This window comes from Drosophila ficusphila, unplaced genomic scaffold, assembly GCF_018152265.1.
Source record: "Drosophila ficusphila isolate 14025-0441.05 unplaced genomic scaffold, ASM1815226v1 contig_106, whole genome shotgun sequence".
Taxonomy (NCBI): Eukaryota; Metazoa; Arthropoda; class Insecta; order Diptera; family Drosophilidae; genus Drosophila; species Drosophila ficusphila.
In genome coordinates, this window is record NW_025063993.1 from 5,082,963 (window position 1) to 5,095,719 (window position 12,757).

General features: G+C 38.8%; 3 protein-coding genes across 4 annotated transcripts; 1 reads left to right on the top strand and 2 right to left on the bottom strand.

Annotated features, from left to right (window-relative positions):
- Positions 1 to 2: 2 nt before the first annotated feature.
- On the bottom strand, positions 3 to 9,290 carry LOC108099923 (integral membrane protein GPR155). 2 transcript variants are annotated; one of them, XM_017203593.2, is made up of 13 exons: positions 8,628 to 9,290; positions 4,676 to 4,965; positions 3,870 to 4,009; positions 3,478 to 3,809; positions 3,250 to 3,415; positions 2,945 to 3,184; positions 2,697 to 2,888; positions 2,477 to 2,630; positions 2,145 to 2,213; positions 1,675 to 2,062; positions 1,235 to 1,609; positions 1,052 to 1,177; positions 3 to 733 (listed from the first exon to the last, which is right to left on the bottom strand). In XM_017203593.2, exons 1-13 carry the CDS (start codon positions 8,816 to 8,818, stop codon positions 532 to 534), a joined length of 2,865 nt encoding a protein of 954 aa, XP_017059082.1. In that variant the 5' UTR covers positions 8,819 to 9,290; the 3' UTR covers positions 3 to 531. The 2 variants fall into 2 exon arrangements, with proteins under 2 accessions (XP_017059082.1, XP_017059081.1); XM_017203592.2 differs by having other exon boundaries at positions 2,121 to 2,213.
- A 364-nt stretch (positions 9,291 to 9,654) lies between these two features.
- Positions 9,655 to 12,431, top strand: LOC108099970 (charged multivesicular body protein 5). Its single transcript, XM_017203659.2, has 5 exons — positions 9,655 to 9,853; positions 9,912 to 10,063; positions 10,394 to 10,559; positions 11,903 to 12,133; positions 12,194 to 12,431. The coding sequence occupies exons 1-5, from the start codon at positions 9,785 to 9,787 to the stop codon at positions 12,254 to 12,256; spliced, it is 681 nt and encodes a 226-aa protein (XP_017059148.1). The 5' UTR covers positions 9,655 to 9,784; the 3' UTR covers positions 12,257 to 12,431.
- LOC122319725 (telomere-binding protein cav-like) lies at positions 10,618 to 11,373 on the bottom strand. The gene has a single exon (XM_043207344.1). It carries the CDS (start codon positions 11,237 to 11,239, stop codon positions 10,772 to 10,774), a length of 468 nt encoding a protein of 155 aa, XP_043063279.1. The 5' UTR covers positions 11,240 to 11,373; the 3' UTR covers positions 10,618 to 10,771.
- Positions 12,432 to 12,757: the final 326 nt, after the last annotated feature.

Below are 12,757 nucleotides of genomic sequence, written 5' to 3' on the forward strand. Positions count from 1 at the left end.
TGTTTTGTTCTTTGCGCCTCGCGGCTTGAGGTATATATGCATGTATATATATATTTATTCATGGGTATTTACTATACTACGTGTGTACATATTTCGATATTCGTTTATAGCGTTTTATGCACAGTTTTCTCTTTAGTTGTGACACAGAATTGCGTTAAGGATACAAAGATACATATTTAGAATAACTAGGAAACTTGTATCATCTGTTACATTCGGTATTCTATATTGCACTACAAAAAGCTCCAGCCGATAGCCCCCCGCCAAAGTCGGCTGAGTCAATTACTTAGTAATAAACATTTAAAAAATAAACTTTCGTGTGCCAAGCAAATTACTTGGTCAATATAAACAAATTCACTAGCTCGTCCTCCCACTCGCCTTCGCCATGACCCACACACAATTGGCTGCATTGTGTGTGCGCGTTTGCTTGGCGTACAATCACAGCAATCGAAATTACATACAAGAGATACGGTAAACTAAACAGGAAATCAAACTAAATTTGGCGTAGTTGCTTCATCTTTGTAGTGGCTGCCTCTATGCGCGACTGCAGAAATTGTAGAGCAGCAGTTTATCCTCGAAGTGATAAACGTTGTTGATGTGTCGCAGCACCCTGCCATCCACCAGATGTCGGGCATAGTGCACAGCCTCCATACGATCCTTGGACAGGCCGACCTCGATAAGCCAGCTGACAAACTCGGTGCCATAGAACACCCTGCGATACACTCGAATGCGCCACCTGGAAGAGTTCAAAGAATTTGTTACTAATTAGTTAATCAGTCTAGTCTATAAGCTATCTAGTCTATATCAAACTGTATGGAAATAAGAAAAATATGGCTAGGGAATCCTAAAAAATAAATTAAAACCACTTAAAATACTTACATCGTTTAACTCAAATTAAAATTATGGTCATCCAAAAAACTATTCCTATTGCTGCTTAATATTCTAAGGGCTTTAATTCAAAGGATTTATAAATAAGGAGTATTTATAAGGGAAACTCAAGTGTATAAACTCCCTATATTTTCTAGGAAAAAAAATTAATCCTGATCGGACTTACCTTCTGTCCTTGGCAATATCCTTTTTGCAGTTTTCCAAGTGATGGTTGCGGAACTGTTCGCAGATGTGCTTGGTTTCGGGACGTAGGTTCGACCAGTGGGGTAGACTGACGACATTGGCTCCATACCTTTAAATTTAAAATACACTAAAATCAAAACGAAAAAGGCATATAACCCAAACTCACCATAATTTGCGCCACAGCTTGACAACTGGCATTAATAGCTCGCCCATGTCCGTTATAAACACGGCCAATACAATCAAGCCCTGACCAAAGTTCAGGAAAGCATCGAGGAAACTGAGTTCCAGATATATGCCCGACATTCCCTCCATGACCAAGGTCCAAACGGACACCGCCAGGCCGACGAACATGGAGCAGAGTAGGATGATCAGCAGCACGGTGTGCTTTAGTGTCTGGTGTTCGTCAGTGTCGCTGGGATGCTCCAATGGCTCAAGTCCTCGCCTGTTCTGATCCTCATAGCGTTCGATGATCGTCTGACAACTTTGGCGTGAGGTACTTGGACCACAGTTAAAGGAACTGCTGCACATTTGATTGCGAATTCTGAAAGGGTATTCACATTTAAGTTATATCGCTTATAAACATTTACGTTAAGTTTTACTACTCACTCATCTGCTACAGGTGCACTTTCGATCTTGTCCACATCTTTGTTGTTGGCTCCACTGGCACGTTGACGTGTGCGATTCAACAGATCCTCAATGTCCACAACCACAGTGCTGGTTGTTGAAGGAGTGGTCACCTGCGCTCCTCCCGAGCAGCAAGTCCCATTGCCAGAACCACAACCTCCTCCTCCTCCGCCTCCTGATCCTGATCCACCTCCTGCACTGCCATTAGCATTCCTCCTGTTCGTTGGCAATCCCGCAGCTGTGGGTATCATTTCCTCATCGTCGGATGAGGATGAATAAGACGTCGTGCGAACACTCTGCCGGATGGACGAATGATCCGTGTTGCTCAGTAAATTGGTGGTGGATATTGTCGAATGCAAATCGGATGACTCTGTGAAAATATAAACATTTGAAGTTATTCAATTCGATCGGAACCGGTAGGTACCTACCCAACTCCGGATTGGACAACTCACGTGAATAGGTCATGTACTTTTCGTAGCGTTTCTTATAACGCTGATGCAGCACCAAACAACCAACAGTGACTGAAACGTATTAAATGTAGAATATTAGTTTAAAACTATATTAAAAACCTGCATTCAATTCCTAACAGTAATTATTTCAGATTGAAAACTTTATACGCATCATTATATAACCAATTAAAACCTTACAAATGGAAAAGACAGTAAAGTAATATTATCTATTCCACAATTAAAGATCTTAATGGTTTTGTTTTAACTCTTCAAATGCATGTAGGTTTTTCATCATTATTTTGTGTTACATTTTCTTAACTCCTAGTTCCCTTTACCTATGAAGCACATGACAAGCATAAAAACTGAGATGGCTGCCTGAGCATTGCCATACTGAAAGCTTGGATTATGTTTCTCTCCCGACATCACGTTTGAGTCAAAGGCAACCAAGAGGCCGGAAATTATAGCCGGCACGCCCCAGGCAAATACCAACTGTTAACGAAAAATTATTGATTCAATTTAAATATACAATTATTTAATGTTTAACAAATAACTTACCATATAGGGCCACAGTTTAAGGACAAAACACAAGCTGCGGCACTGCAGGAAGAGCAGGGAAATGGCCAAAAGTCCTGTCCACAGACGAGTGCTGTAGGTGCCGACATTGAAGAGGAAAAACTGCAGGTACAAGGGCCAACGGTTCACATGCTCCATTTTGGACCAGAGGATGACTCCTATGCAGCACATGAGCTGTAAATGACACGCTTATAATCCCATTAAAGAGCAATTAATTAGTGGTATCCAACCTGCGAAAGCACCAGACAGAAAGTGATTCTCTGCGGCATGCGCTTGAAGCGCTTCGTCACGATCAATAATACTATCACGATACAACAGGCTGCCGCACCGGCCACGCTGATGTCGAACGAGAAGGCGTCCAACTCGTGCAGATAGTCCAGCGGCTTCAGATTCGTCAGCGATATCATTTTCGCTGATATAAACATCAGTGGCGCTGAGATGAAAGTGCAGAAAACCATGCTACGAGCGACCTGAACAAAAGAATACATAATTAATGGGGAGCGGAATTTGAGGGTCTTTCATTCAATCTAATTACCAATTCAACCTCCATGTTGTACTGAGTCGCAATGACGAAAGCGCCTGGGGCAGCTGGAAAGGTGCCGTAGAGAAAGCCGAAAGTGCTCAGCTCGGTGGTGTCGTTGAAGTTCTGGCCGGACTGCATAATGTTGACTGTTTGCCGGATGACCAGCGGTAGCACCAAGCTGTGAAAACAACATACACATGCTGATCTTCTGAATAAATAAATATTTGAAGTGCAACTTACATTTTAACCAGTATGAGAACACCAGGCAATAGGAACCCAGTGCTCTTCTTTTCCGATCCTGTGCCGCCAACGATCTTCAGGCCAAGTAGAAACAGGGCTGTGGCCGAAAAGCTCTGGCCAAGGACACGCAAGGTACTGGACACCATTTCAGGCAGTCCTTTAGGAAAAAGGAAACCGCCTGCTACGCCCAGCAAGGTCATCAGCAGCAAGGGGTTGAAGAACAGCGCCACAATTGTGTTGAAAACCAGTATAGATCGTTCACCCAGGCAGCGATTCCGTTTGGCCAGCTGCTCCGCTGGACAAGTTTCTGGACACAGTGGTGGATTGCGGGTCTGAAAAGGTTCAAAGATTAGTATTTTAACGAAACTGTGATACTCTACACGAATACCAACCACATCTTCCTTGTTCTTGATTATTTTAGAGATCTCCATGAGCACCAGACCGATAGGATTTAGAATAGCCAGAGAAATGGGAGCCATCAGGTACAGATACGAGGCATATTCCGGATGAACATCCTTGTAGAGCGCCATAACTGCAGAGATACAAAAATAAAAGTAGCTTAAAAGAGTACCATTTGCATTTATAAGGTCCCAAGGCAATATACATACAATTTCTTAAACAAATTATTTCGCTTTATTGAAATCAAAAACGTTAAATTTTTAACTTCTTAGTTATCCCAATAAAACTAAACGACAACATCCCAGTAAGTTTGAGCGATAAGTAATTTAATGCAAGTTATAAAAACTGTTTAAAATAATACTGCCTAACCAAATTGTTCATTAACTCTCATGAACGCCTTTTTTTTTTAAATAGTAAATTAAGCGAAGTCGGTAATCGGTTAACTCGTGTCAAGTTTTAAGAATTAGCTATTTAAAATGCTTTTTTTATAGTCGTTAAATATTTATTTTTATAAAATATGACTAATAAACAAAATGGTTCCAAAATAATTATTGCATTTTCTATAGAAAGCTTTATCTTCGCTTTTTATGCAAACGCAAGTCTAACAAATAAGTAATTTAATGGAAATAATTTGATTGATCGATTATTTTAATGCTAGTTTACATTTAAATGCATATATTGGTTCCTGTTTTTTAAGTAACTAAACATCTGCCTAAGCTATATAGTCTTAAATATAAGATTCTTAGTATTATTAATTGATTTTTCTGTAATTGCTTGAAACCACAAGTAAGTAACTCACCAATGGGATAGCCGATGGCAAAGTCGTTGCTCTGCGTGCAGAAGATGGCCATGAGTCCTCCGCGGGCGTAGTTCAGGGGCCTGGCAACCAGCAGGGAGACGATCAGCACGGCGAAGAAGACCACCGCCTTGGAGACGAGCATGGCCAGCAGGAAGCTCCAGTTCACGGCGCTCCAATTGAGCTCCACCAGGGACAGGAAGATCAGCGAGGGCAGGGCGAAGGTGCCAACGAAGGTGCCCAGGCCCTTGGTTTCCGCATTGCTGATGATCTTGAAGCGTCCGGCAATGTATCTGCAACAAGGAGCGAGCAAAAGGAGAACATTACATTACATTACCACATTAATCGGGTTGTAAAGGCGTGTCGGGACACGCCCCCTGAGCAAAAGGTGTTTATTTATTATGCTAATACCTCAGCCAGCCGGAAAGGCGGAAACTCTTAATCAATGTGTAAAAGTGTACTACATGCATCCATACAAAACACAAAAACAATCACCAGTGCCACACGTGATCCCCTCGTAAACCAGTTTCGATTCAAGTCTGTCTCTTGGTTAACGAAAATTTGTAAACGTTTTTATTGTCGTGCGCGTATTTGTATTTCTGTCACACTGGGCGAGACAAATTAATTAATCGAGTGATCTGGAGTTGGGAGTACTTCCCCCAGCACTAAACGAACTAGTTTAGCAACCTTTACGCATGACTCAATACAATTTATTGCAATTACGCTGGATTTATAGCAGATGTTGTGGCTTTTGTTGTTGGGAAGTACCCAAGAAATCTCTTATCTCCGAAAAAGGCGCACTGCACATATTGATTTTATTGGCAGACGCCAGCTTCTGGTTTTGAATGACCGCATGAGTAATATAGTATAAATTCGTGAGAATGCCTTTCCTTGGAATGCGAAACACTTGTGAACATTATCTGAGTTTGTTTAGTGGGGTGAAGTTACACTACATGACTGATAAGAGAGCCTAGAAAGACAAATAAATACCCTAGTTACCATCTTTATGTAAGGGGAAACCCTGGCTAACATTTAAAAGAAAAACATTTTGTTATTTAATTTAGATGACTTGATAATACACATTATCAACTTAACTTATATCAATTATTTTAAACTCTTTCATTAATAGATACCTTAGACAAATCTGTGAGTTATGTTCCAATCAGACAAAAGCCTTTGTTTTTGGGTCTAAAAAATAAATGTTTGAACAAGTGTTTCTTCCTAAAAAAAAAGTTTATACTTCAAAACGTCAACCATTTTTTCCCTTATTTACTTTACTTATTTGACTGTTGAGCAAAACAAGTGTTCTAGAAAGTCAGTCGAGAGGAACAAAACCAAAATTAGTCAGCCTAGAAGAAGAAAACTATACTGATACACTTCAAAAAAACGGCTTTTAATGAGAGGTTGGAATCACCTTACGTGCCGAAACACAGTATACATAGGTTAATTAAGTTCTGTAACACTGCAGGGCGACCTTTCGGGAAACTCTCGTCTAGAAACCAATAAAGAACAGCTGCGAATGTCGCGATTAGAACGGTTCACATATACTTCGAAGAAAATCAATGCACAATTGCACTCGTTTTATAGCTGAATCTATAACCGTAAGAAGCTAAGGTATTTATACACCTGTAATTACGGGTAGCGCTTATCAGTTTATTCCCACTCTATATCACACAGTAAAAGTCTATAGCAAGTCGTTCAAATTCTCTCGTTCAGCACGAGCAAAGTAAGATTCATCAAATAAATGATTAAATATAATTTCGATCTGATAAGAGTCGTAAAATAAAATTTAATTGCATTACGAGCATCACTTAAACTGGAAATGATGTGTATCTTTCGGTTACCCTATAATTATAGAGTTAAACAAGCTGTGTATTTTGCGGGAAGAATTCTTTTGATGGGTGTCCTGATAAGATGGGATTGTGAAAAAGGTAAAACTATTTTAATTGCTGTTGCAAAATTTTTATTTTTACTGATATTTAAAACAATTACAAAATTACCTAATAACTACACACCATGTAATCAACACTTTTTTTATATTTTCTTGTTAGAAAAGGTTTAATAAAATCCAAAAAATGTTGCATAAAGTAACCTTAAATTACACATTTTTAATCATTTGTTTTAATTGGGAACACAATTTTCTTTGAGAAGGGTATTCTTACAGTTGAGAGCGGATTGGTTGAGTTGAATTCTAAAGTCAGATGCCAACGAACGCGGCGAGAGAACAGTTAAGTAATGTATAATCGTACCCGACTTTGTATGGCAGATATCGGTAATTGTTTGATTGAACAGTTGGAGGAGGTGCATCTGCCAGTTGGCCGGGCATGCATACCGCCTGTAATTGGCAGCGGTCGGTAGTCAAATCGGTAATTGCGGTTACATAATCCATTAAGGCAATGTGCAAATACTGCCCCAGGTGAAGTGTCTAGAAATTGTTTACAGGCTTAATACTAAGCACTGCATTGCAAGGTCATTTTTGTAATTGTTTTGCTGGTTTTTTATGTTTTTTCTCGCACTCTCTAAACGTTTTACTTTCGATTATTGCCCAATAACAATTAAGTTTCGGCTCAGATGCATATATAAAGATTGATATGGGAGCTAGGAAATTTACATATTCCGCACCCTATTGTTATTGAGCAATTTTTTGTATGTCAAATTTTTAATAGAGGCTTCACGGCAATTTCCCGGGAAAAGTGCCACGAACGGCGGGAATTAGTTCAGATTTATGAAATCGCTTTTAATTATAATTGCTATTAATAGGCGTGTAAACAAAGGGAAGCCAGCGGGTAACGGAAACAAAGAAATTCCCCATCATATTAGCCGGAACAAAAGGTTTAAAATGTTTGGATTTTTCAGGGTACTGATTAATCAATATCAGTTAACGACATACAATGACTAAGCGGCAGTTTTGTAATTTAAATAACCCTTTTACAGCCGCTAACAAATGAAGCATAACATTTTTCGCAATGCATCCGCAATTATACTAAGAACAACAACATAAATTTAAAATCCCAAGAAAAGAGGGTAAGAGGAATTTACAAACTAAACAAAGGTTTAAAATATATTTTATCTTTTTCCTCCTTTTTTACAAGTTACCCTCATTCAACATTTTAGACAGCTTGCTTTTGCTGACACGCCAAATTTAACCCAAATAAATCTGTTTTTGCGAATCGTAATTCTAAAAATATGAAAAATAATTAATCTGATTAAAGATAATTCTGGGTTTGTTTGAAAAAGCAAACGCTCCAATTGGAGTACGCACAGACAGTGAGACAGCAGTTTGCCGACGATTATAAAATTCAAGTGTCAATCGATAAGTGGGGGAAAACAAATCAGAGAAATTGATTCGAGACTGTGTACGGTGTACGACATAAGTGCTGGTCACTGTACGAGCAAGTGCACAGACAACTTTCCTTTGCCTCACGTACCCAGTAATCATAACGATAAGGTGATCTTTGTCAGAGTTTGGACCTTGCGTGGGATGTGGCAAACCATTACAAATTGGCAAGCCAACTATATTATTTTATTGTATGTATGCATTAGTAACTAATGTCTTATAATTCATTTAAAATAGATCCTTTGTGTTTTGTCTATTAATATGTATATTTTAACTAAGAGTCTCTAAATTTTGAGTTTTATATATTGATAAATATAAATTGAAAGTACTCTGGATGGAACTAGATTAATATTGTACCGTGGACTGGCTTTTATAGTCGAATATGTTACTCCAGCCATTCTTGAGCCATAAATAATTGAAATCATCATAGTTGTGAAGTTCCCAATAAACAGTACAACAAATTCTGCCCAACAAAGTAAACCATTTCTATTTAGGGTGGCTCTTCTGTACCTGAACATAACAAAGACTACAATATGGGGTAAAATCGATGGTTAATCTTATCGGTGAGGATGCGTGTGCCAACTATCTGGGTGCTAAGTTCCCTCCGTGGTTACTAACCCGCAAATGATGATGCCGAAGCATTGAACCAACGCCGGATAAAAGTTGTTCATGGAGACGCCTCCGTCATCTGCTCGTGGTGCTATGGTTCCATTGGCCAAAGATGAGGCCATGGTCGTTGCGATGACCCTGACATTAGCCTCTGTGCTCGCGGCGATTCGCTCCCTTGCATAGTACATGGAGCTATCCATTTGGGGATTACTTTCGAGTGGATTTGAGAGTGGGTGTTTAACAGTTAGTGGGCGACTTTCCTACGTCATAGCGAAATGGAAAAAAGCAGGGTGCTCCGCCAGCAAAACAGCTGATGCACTGTGACGTCAAAGGGCCAGCTGCAAATCTATCGAATTTTCGCTTTTTATCTTTTGCAAATCTTGTGCTCTATTATTTAACTGCCTTATTTACGCAGTTTTGTTTGGTTTGCCAATTTTTGTTGTTGCTCGATATTTTTAGCACTCTTTTTTGCCTATCACAAATGGCTGAAATTCGCAATGCCCGGCAGGCTGATTTCACTTTCATCTGTTTGAACGACGCATTTCAGATTTTTAGACCGCGGCACTTGCTTTAAGCAATTAACAAAATTGATTAATTGCTGCAGACTTAGTTAGTTCGGAGCTCAAAAGCGCCCGCCGATGCGTTTTGTTTTTAATTTACGATGCGAATGATAGGACCGCACTCATACCAGGTGCTGATATGGCTTTCCTCCAAGTGCCTTCGATGAGTTTCAACTAAAAAATCCAGCTCTCCCTCCAAAGTAGCATCACTGGCCAAGTCCTTTTCATTTACCACCAAAACTTTGGTTGGAACCTCGGAAAAGTCGTTTCCCAACACTTTCAAACTGTTTTAAACGAAATTAAATCATATTTATATATTGAAAAAGTCTTAACTATCCTTAATATCTTAATATTAATAAATACTTTAACCAAGTGATTGCTGAGTTAACTTATTAAAAATATTTTTTTAAAAATGTGACCATAGTAGATTAAAAAAAACAGCGTTTAATAACACTTGACATGGTCAGCACTATCCAGGAACAGCTGATCGGTGTCTGAAAAAGAAGAAGAAAATTAGTCATCAAACAAAAAGTTAAAACGAAATTAGCTGGAAAGTCCGTGGATTTCAGGTCAATTTTGGCACTTCAAAGATAAAAACCAATCAAAATGAATCGCCTTTTCGGTCGTGGCAAGCCCAAAGAACCGGGTCCAAGCCTAACTGATTGCATATCCGGAGTAAGCCATAAAAACATGCGAAAAACAAAGATATTATAATATCTATTACGTCTAATAGGTTGATGCCCGAGCCACAAACATTGAGGAGAAGATCAGCAAGTTGGAAGCTGAGCTGCGCAAATACCGCGAGCAAATGTCCAAGATGCGCGAAGGTCCTGCAAAGAATTCCGTCAAACAAAAAGCACTGCGAGTTCTTAAACAAAAGAAAGCGTAGGTTTTAGACCCCACCCTTTGTTTTTATATTGATTTATTCTTATTGTACGGGTTGAGACCTTCTCCGCCTGAAGTCACCTTCACCGGATCATTGTTTTCCCTTTTTCCAACTGGGATTTAATGCCAGCGAAGAAGTTAATTTATAAACCAATATTGAATTCTTATAATCACATTTTGCAACTGTGATCCTATGTTATTCAGTTGACTTGTGAACTACGTAACTTTGAAACGCACCTCACTCCCTTGAGGCAGATATTGATTTCCCCGAACTCCGTTTTTAAATTACGTATGCAAACCATTCTGTGACTTTTTCATTTAATCCTTTAGCTACGAACAGCAGGCGGAATCTCTTCGCAACCAGTCGTTCAACATGGAACAAGCCAACTATGCGGCCCAATCCTTGAAGGATACTCAGGCTACGGTAGCAGCGATGAAGGATGGAGTTAAGCAGATGAAGACCGAGTACAAGAAGATCAACATTGACCAGATCGAGGTGAGCCCACATACCTTTTTTCATAAATTTTCTTGTTTTTTTTAGTTATTTGATAAAATTTCGTTTTTGTGAAACCAAAACTCTTTATTAGAGACTATTGTACATTGTGATAAGATCGATACTGAATGAAGACAATGGTAAATTTTAACTTGGGCGGCTTAGTTTTTATCTATAAAAGCCTTTAAATAGTTTAATTGTGATTAAAGGCAACTTTATCCTCTATTTCGGTGAAACCGAACGTTGGGTACAAAAAATTCTAGATCGAATTCCATGTCTTCCTCATTCATCTGTAAGTCCTCAAAATATCCTTGATCTGGCTGTTGAACCTCCTCCTCTCTGGGCCATATGTCTAATGAGTGATCCTCCAAAGCTTCATTTATCATTTCTTCGATCGAGGGAAAATCTTCTTCAAGTCGCTGGCGACGCCATCGATCCAGCCTATTGATGTTTTGCAATTTATTCGCAGCGGCAGCTTTGGCCTTGTACTCGGCTAGCTCCTGATCGGAGTAGTATACAACCCTCACAGCCCGATCGTTGTCTTTCTCATAGCGCAACACAGCGTCCCACACGCAATTCATGGCGTTCATCTTCACCTTGACCTTGGTGCGCCGGCTTAGCTCCCTTAACTCCTCATCAGTAAACGGCCGAGACAAAGCTTCCTCAATTAGTGAATTGTTCATTTTCCTTTTGTAATTTCGGCCAACTTTTCTTTGGTGATCGCTTTCTTTTATTTTTTTTTTTATACAGTGCAAATCTTAATTTTGCCTTCTCAAAGATTATAGCTATCGATCGAAACCAGGAATAGTTATCGAATGCTTCAGTGATGAGCTTTCTGTCTTGTTTACTTTAATAGTCAGACAGGATGCGCATCAACGATTAAACAAAATGAGAACACCTAAAAAAACATTATCGAAAATCGCACACAGAATTTTTAAAGTTTTCTTTATTGTTCATAAACAATCATTTTATTCTTATAAAGCCAAAATTTCATTTAATATTCATCATATATCTGGCATATGGACAGTCGCTTGGTCTGAAATAGAAAAAAAATAGTCTTGATTGTATTTTCTGTCGGAATATTTTTTGAAATATTAAAAAAAAGTATTTTTTAAAAATTTTAAACAATAAAAAAATACCGCCCTTATGATCTTCTACAAGGGAGATCTGTTTAATTTCTTTACTGAGCTTATTTAAAATGGAAAATGTCATTAAGCTATTAAAACACATATGTAATTAACAATTCAGTACATTATTAATTTTAATAATTAAATAATATGTTCATACCTGCTACACGGATTTATTTATTATTGTTTTATATATTTTATATTTGTTTATATTTAAAGGACATCCAAGACGACATGGCTGATATGTTTGAGCAGGCGGACGAGGTGCAGGAGGCTCTGGGACGCACCTATGGCATGCCGGAGGTGGATGACGATGATCTGCAGGCCGAGTTGGACGCACTGGGGGATGAGATTGCCCTGGACGATGACACCAGCTACTTGGATGACGTGGTCAAGGCTCCAGAGGCGCCGAGTCGAGAGCCGGGAGCCGATAGCATTGTTCCTGGAAAGGTAAATTACTCTAGGAATGTTAAACTATATGTTACTAACTTATTTGTTTATCTTTTACAGAGCACTATTGAAACGGATGAATTCGGGTTGCCCAAGATCCCCACTTCTTTGAAAACCACATAGGCAAGAAGCTGCCACCTCTCAGGTTTCCATTCTGCATCCTTTGTTGAACTTTGGGCACGCTTTGTATATTTTTTGTAATGAAACCATCAAAGATTTCCTCTCAACCTCACTTTTGTACCCATTTGTTTTTTTCAATAAATAGCCGCGTAAATATCACGCCACTGTAATACAGAAATCTGGTTGGGTTGATATTGCAAAACGGAGTTATAATTATAATTTTATCAATTTTAATCCAATTTTTTATCCACCTTATACTAAGGTAAGATACAAATTTCCATTGATTTCAAATTTAAATCTCTTTACTATTTCTTACTAACTGGTCAAATTTGTTCGATTTTATTTCAAAAAAGTCATAAATATTTTTTTGTAGAATCTTGCTAATTTAGTTTTCTAGTTATAGAAAAAAGTTTCCCAAAATATTACTTTTACAAGATTCACTGTAGCTGTGCAACTGCATTTGGCGCTCTCTTAGCCGCGCTCTCACCCACAAAGAGAGAAAAG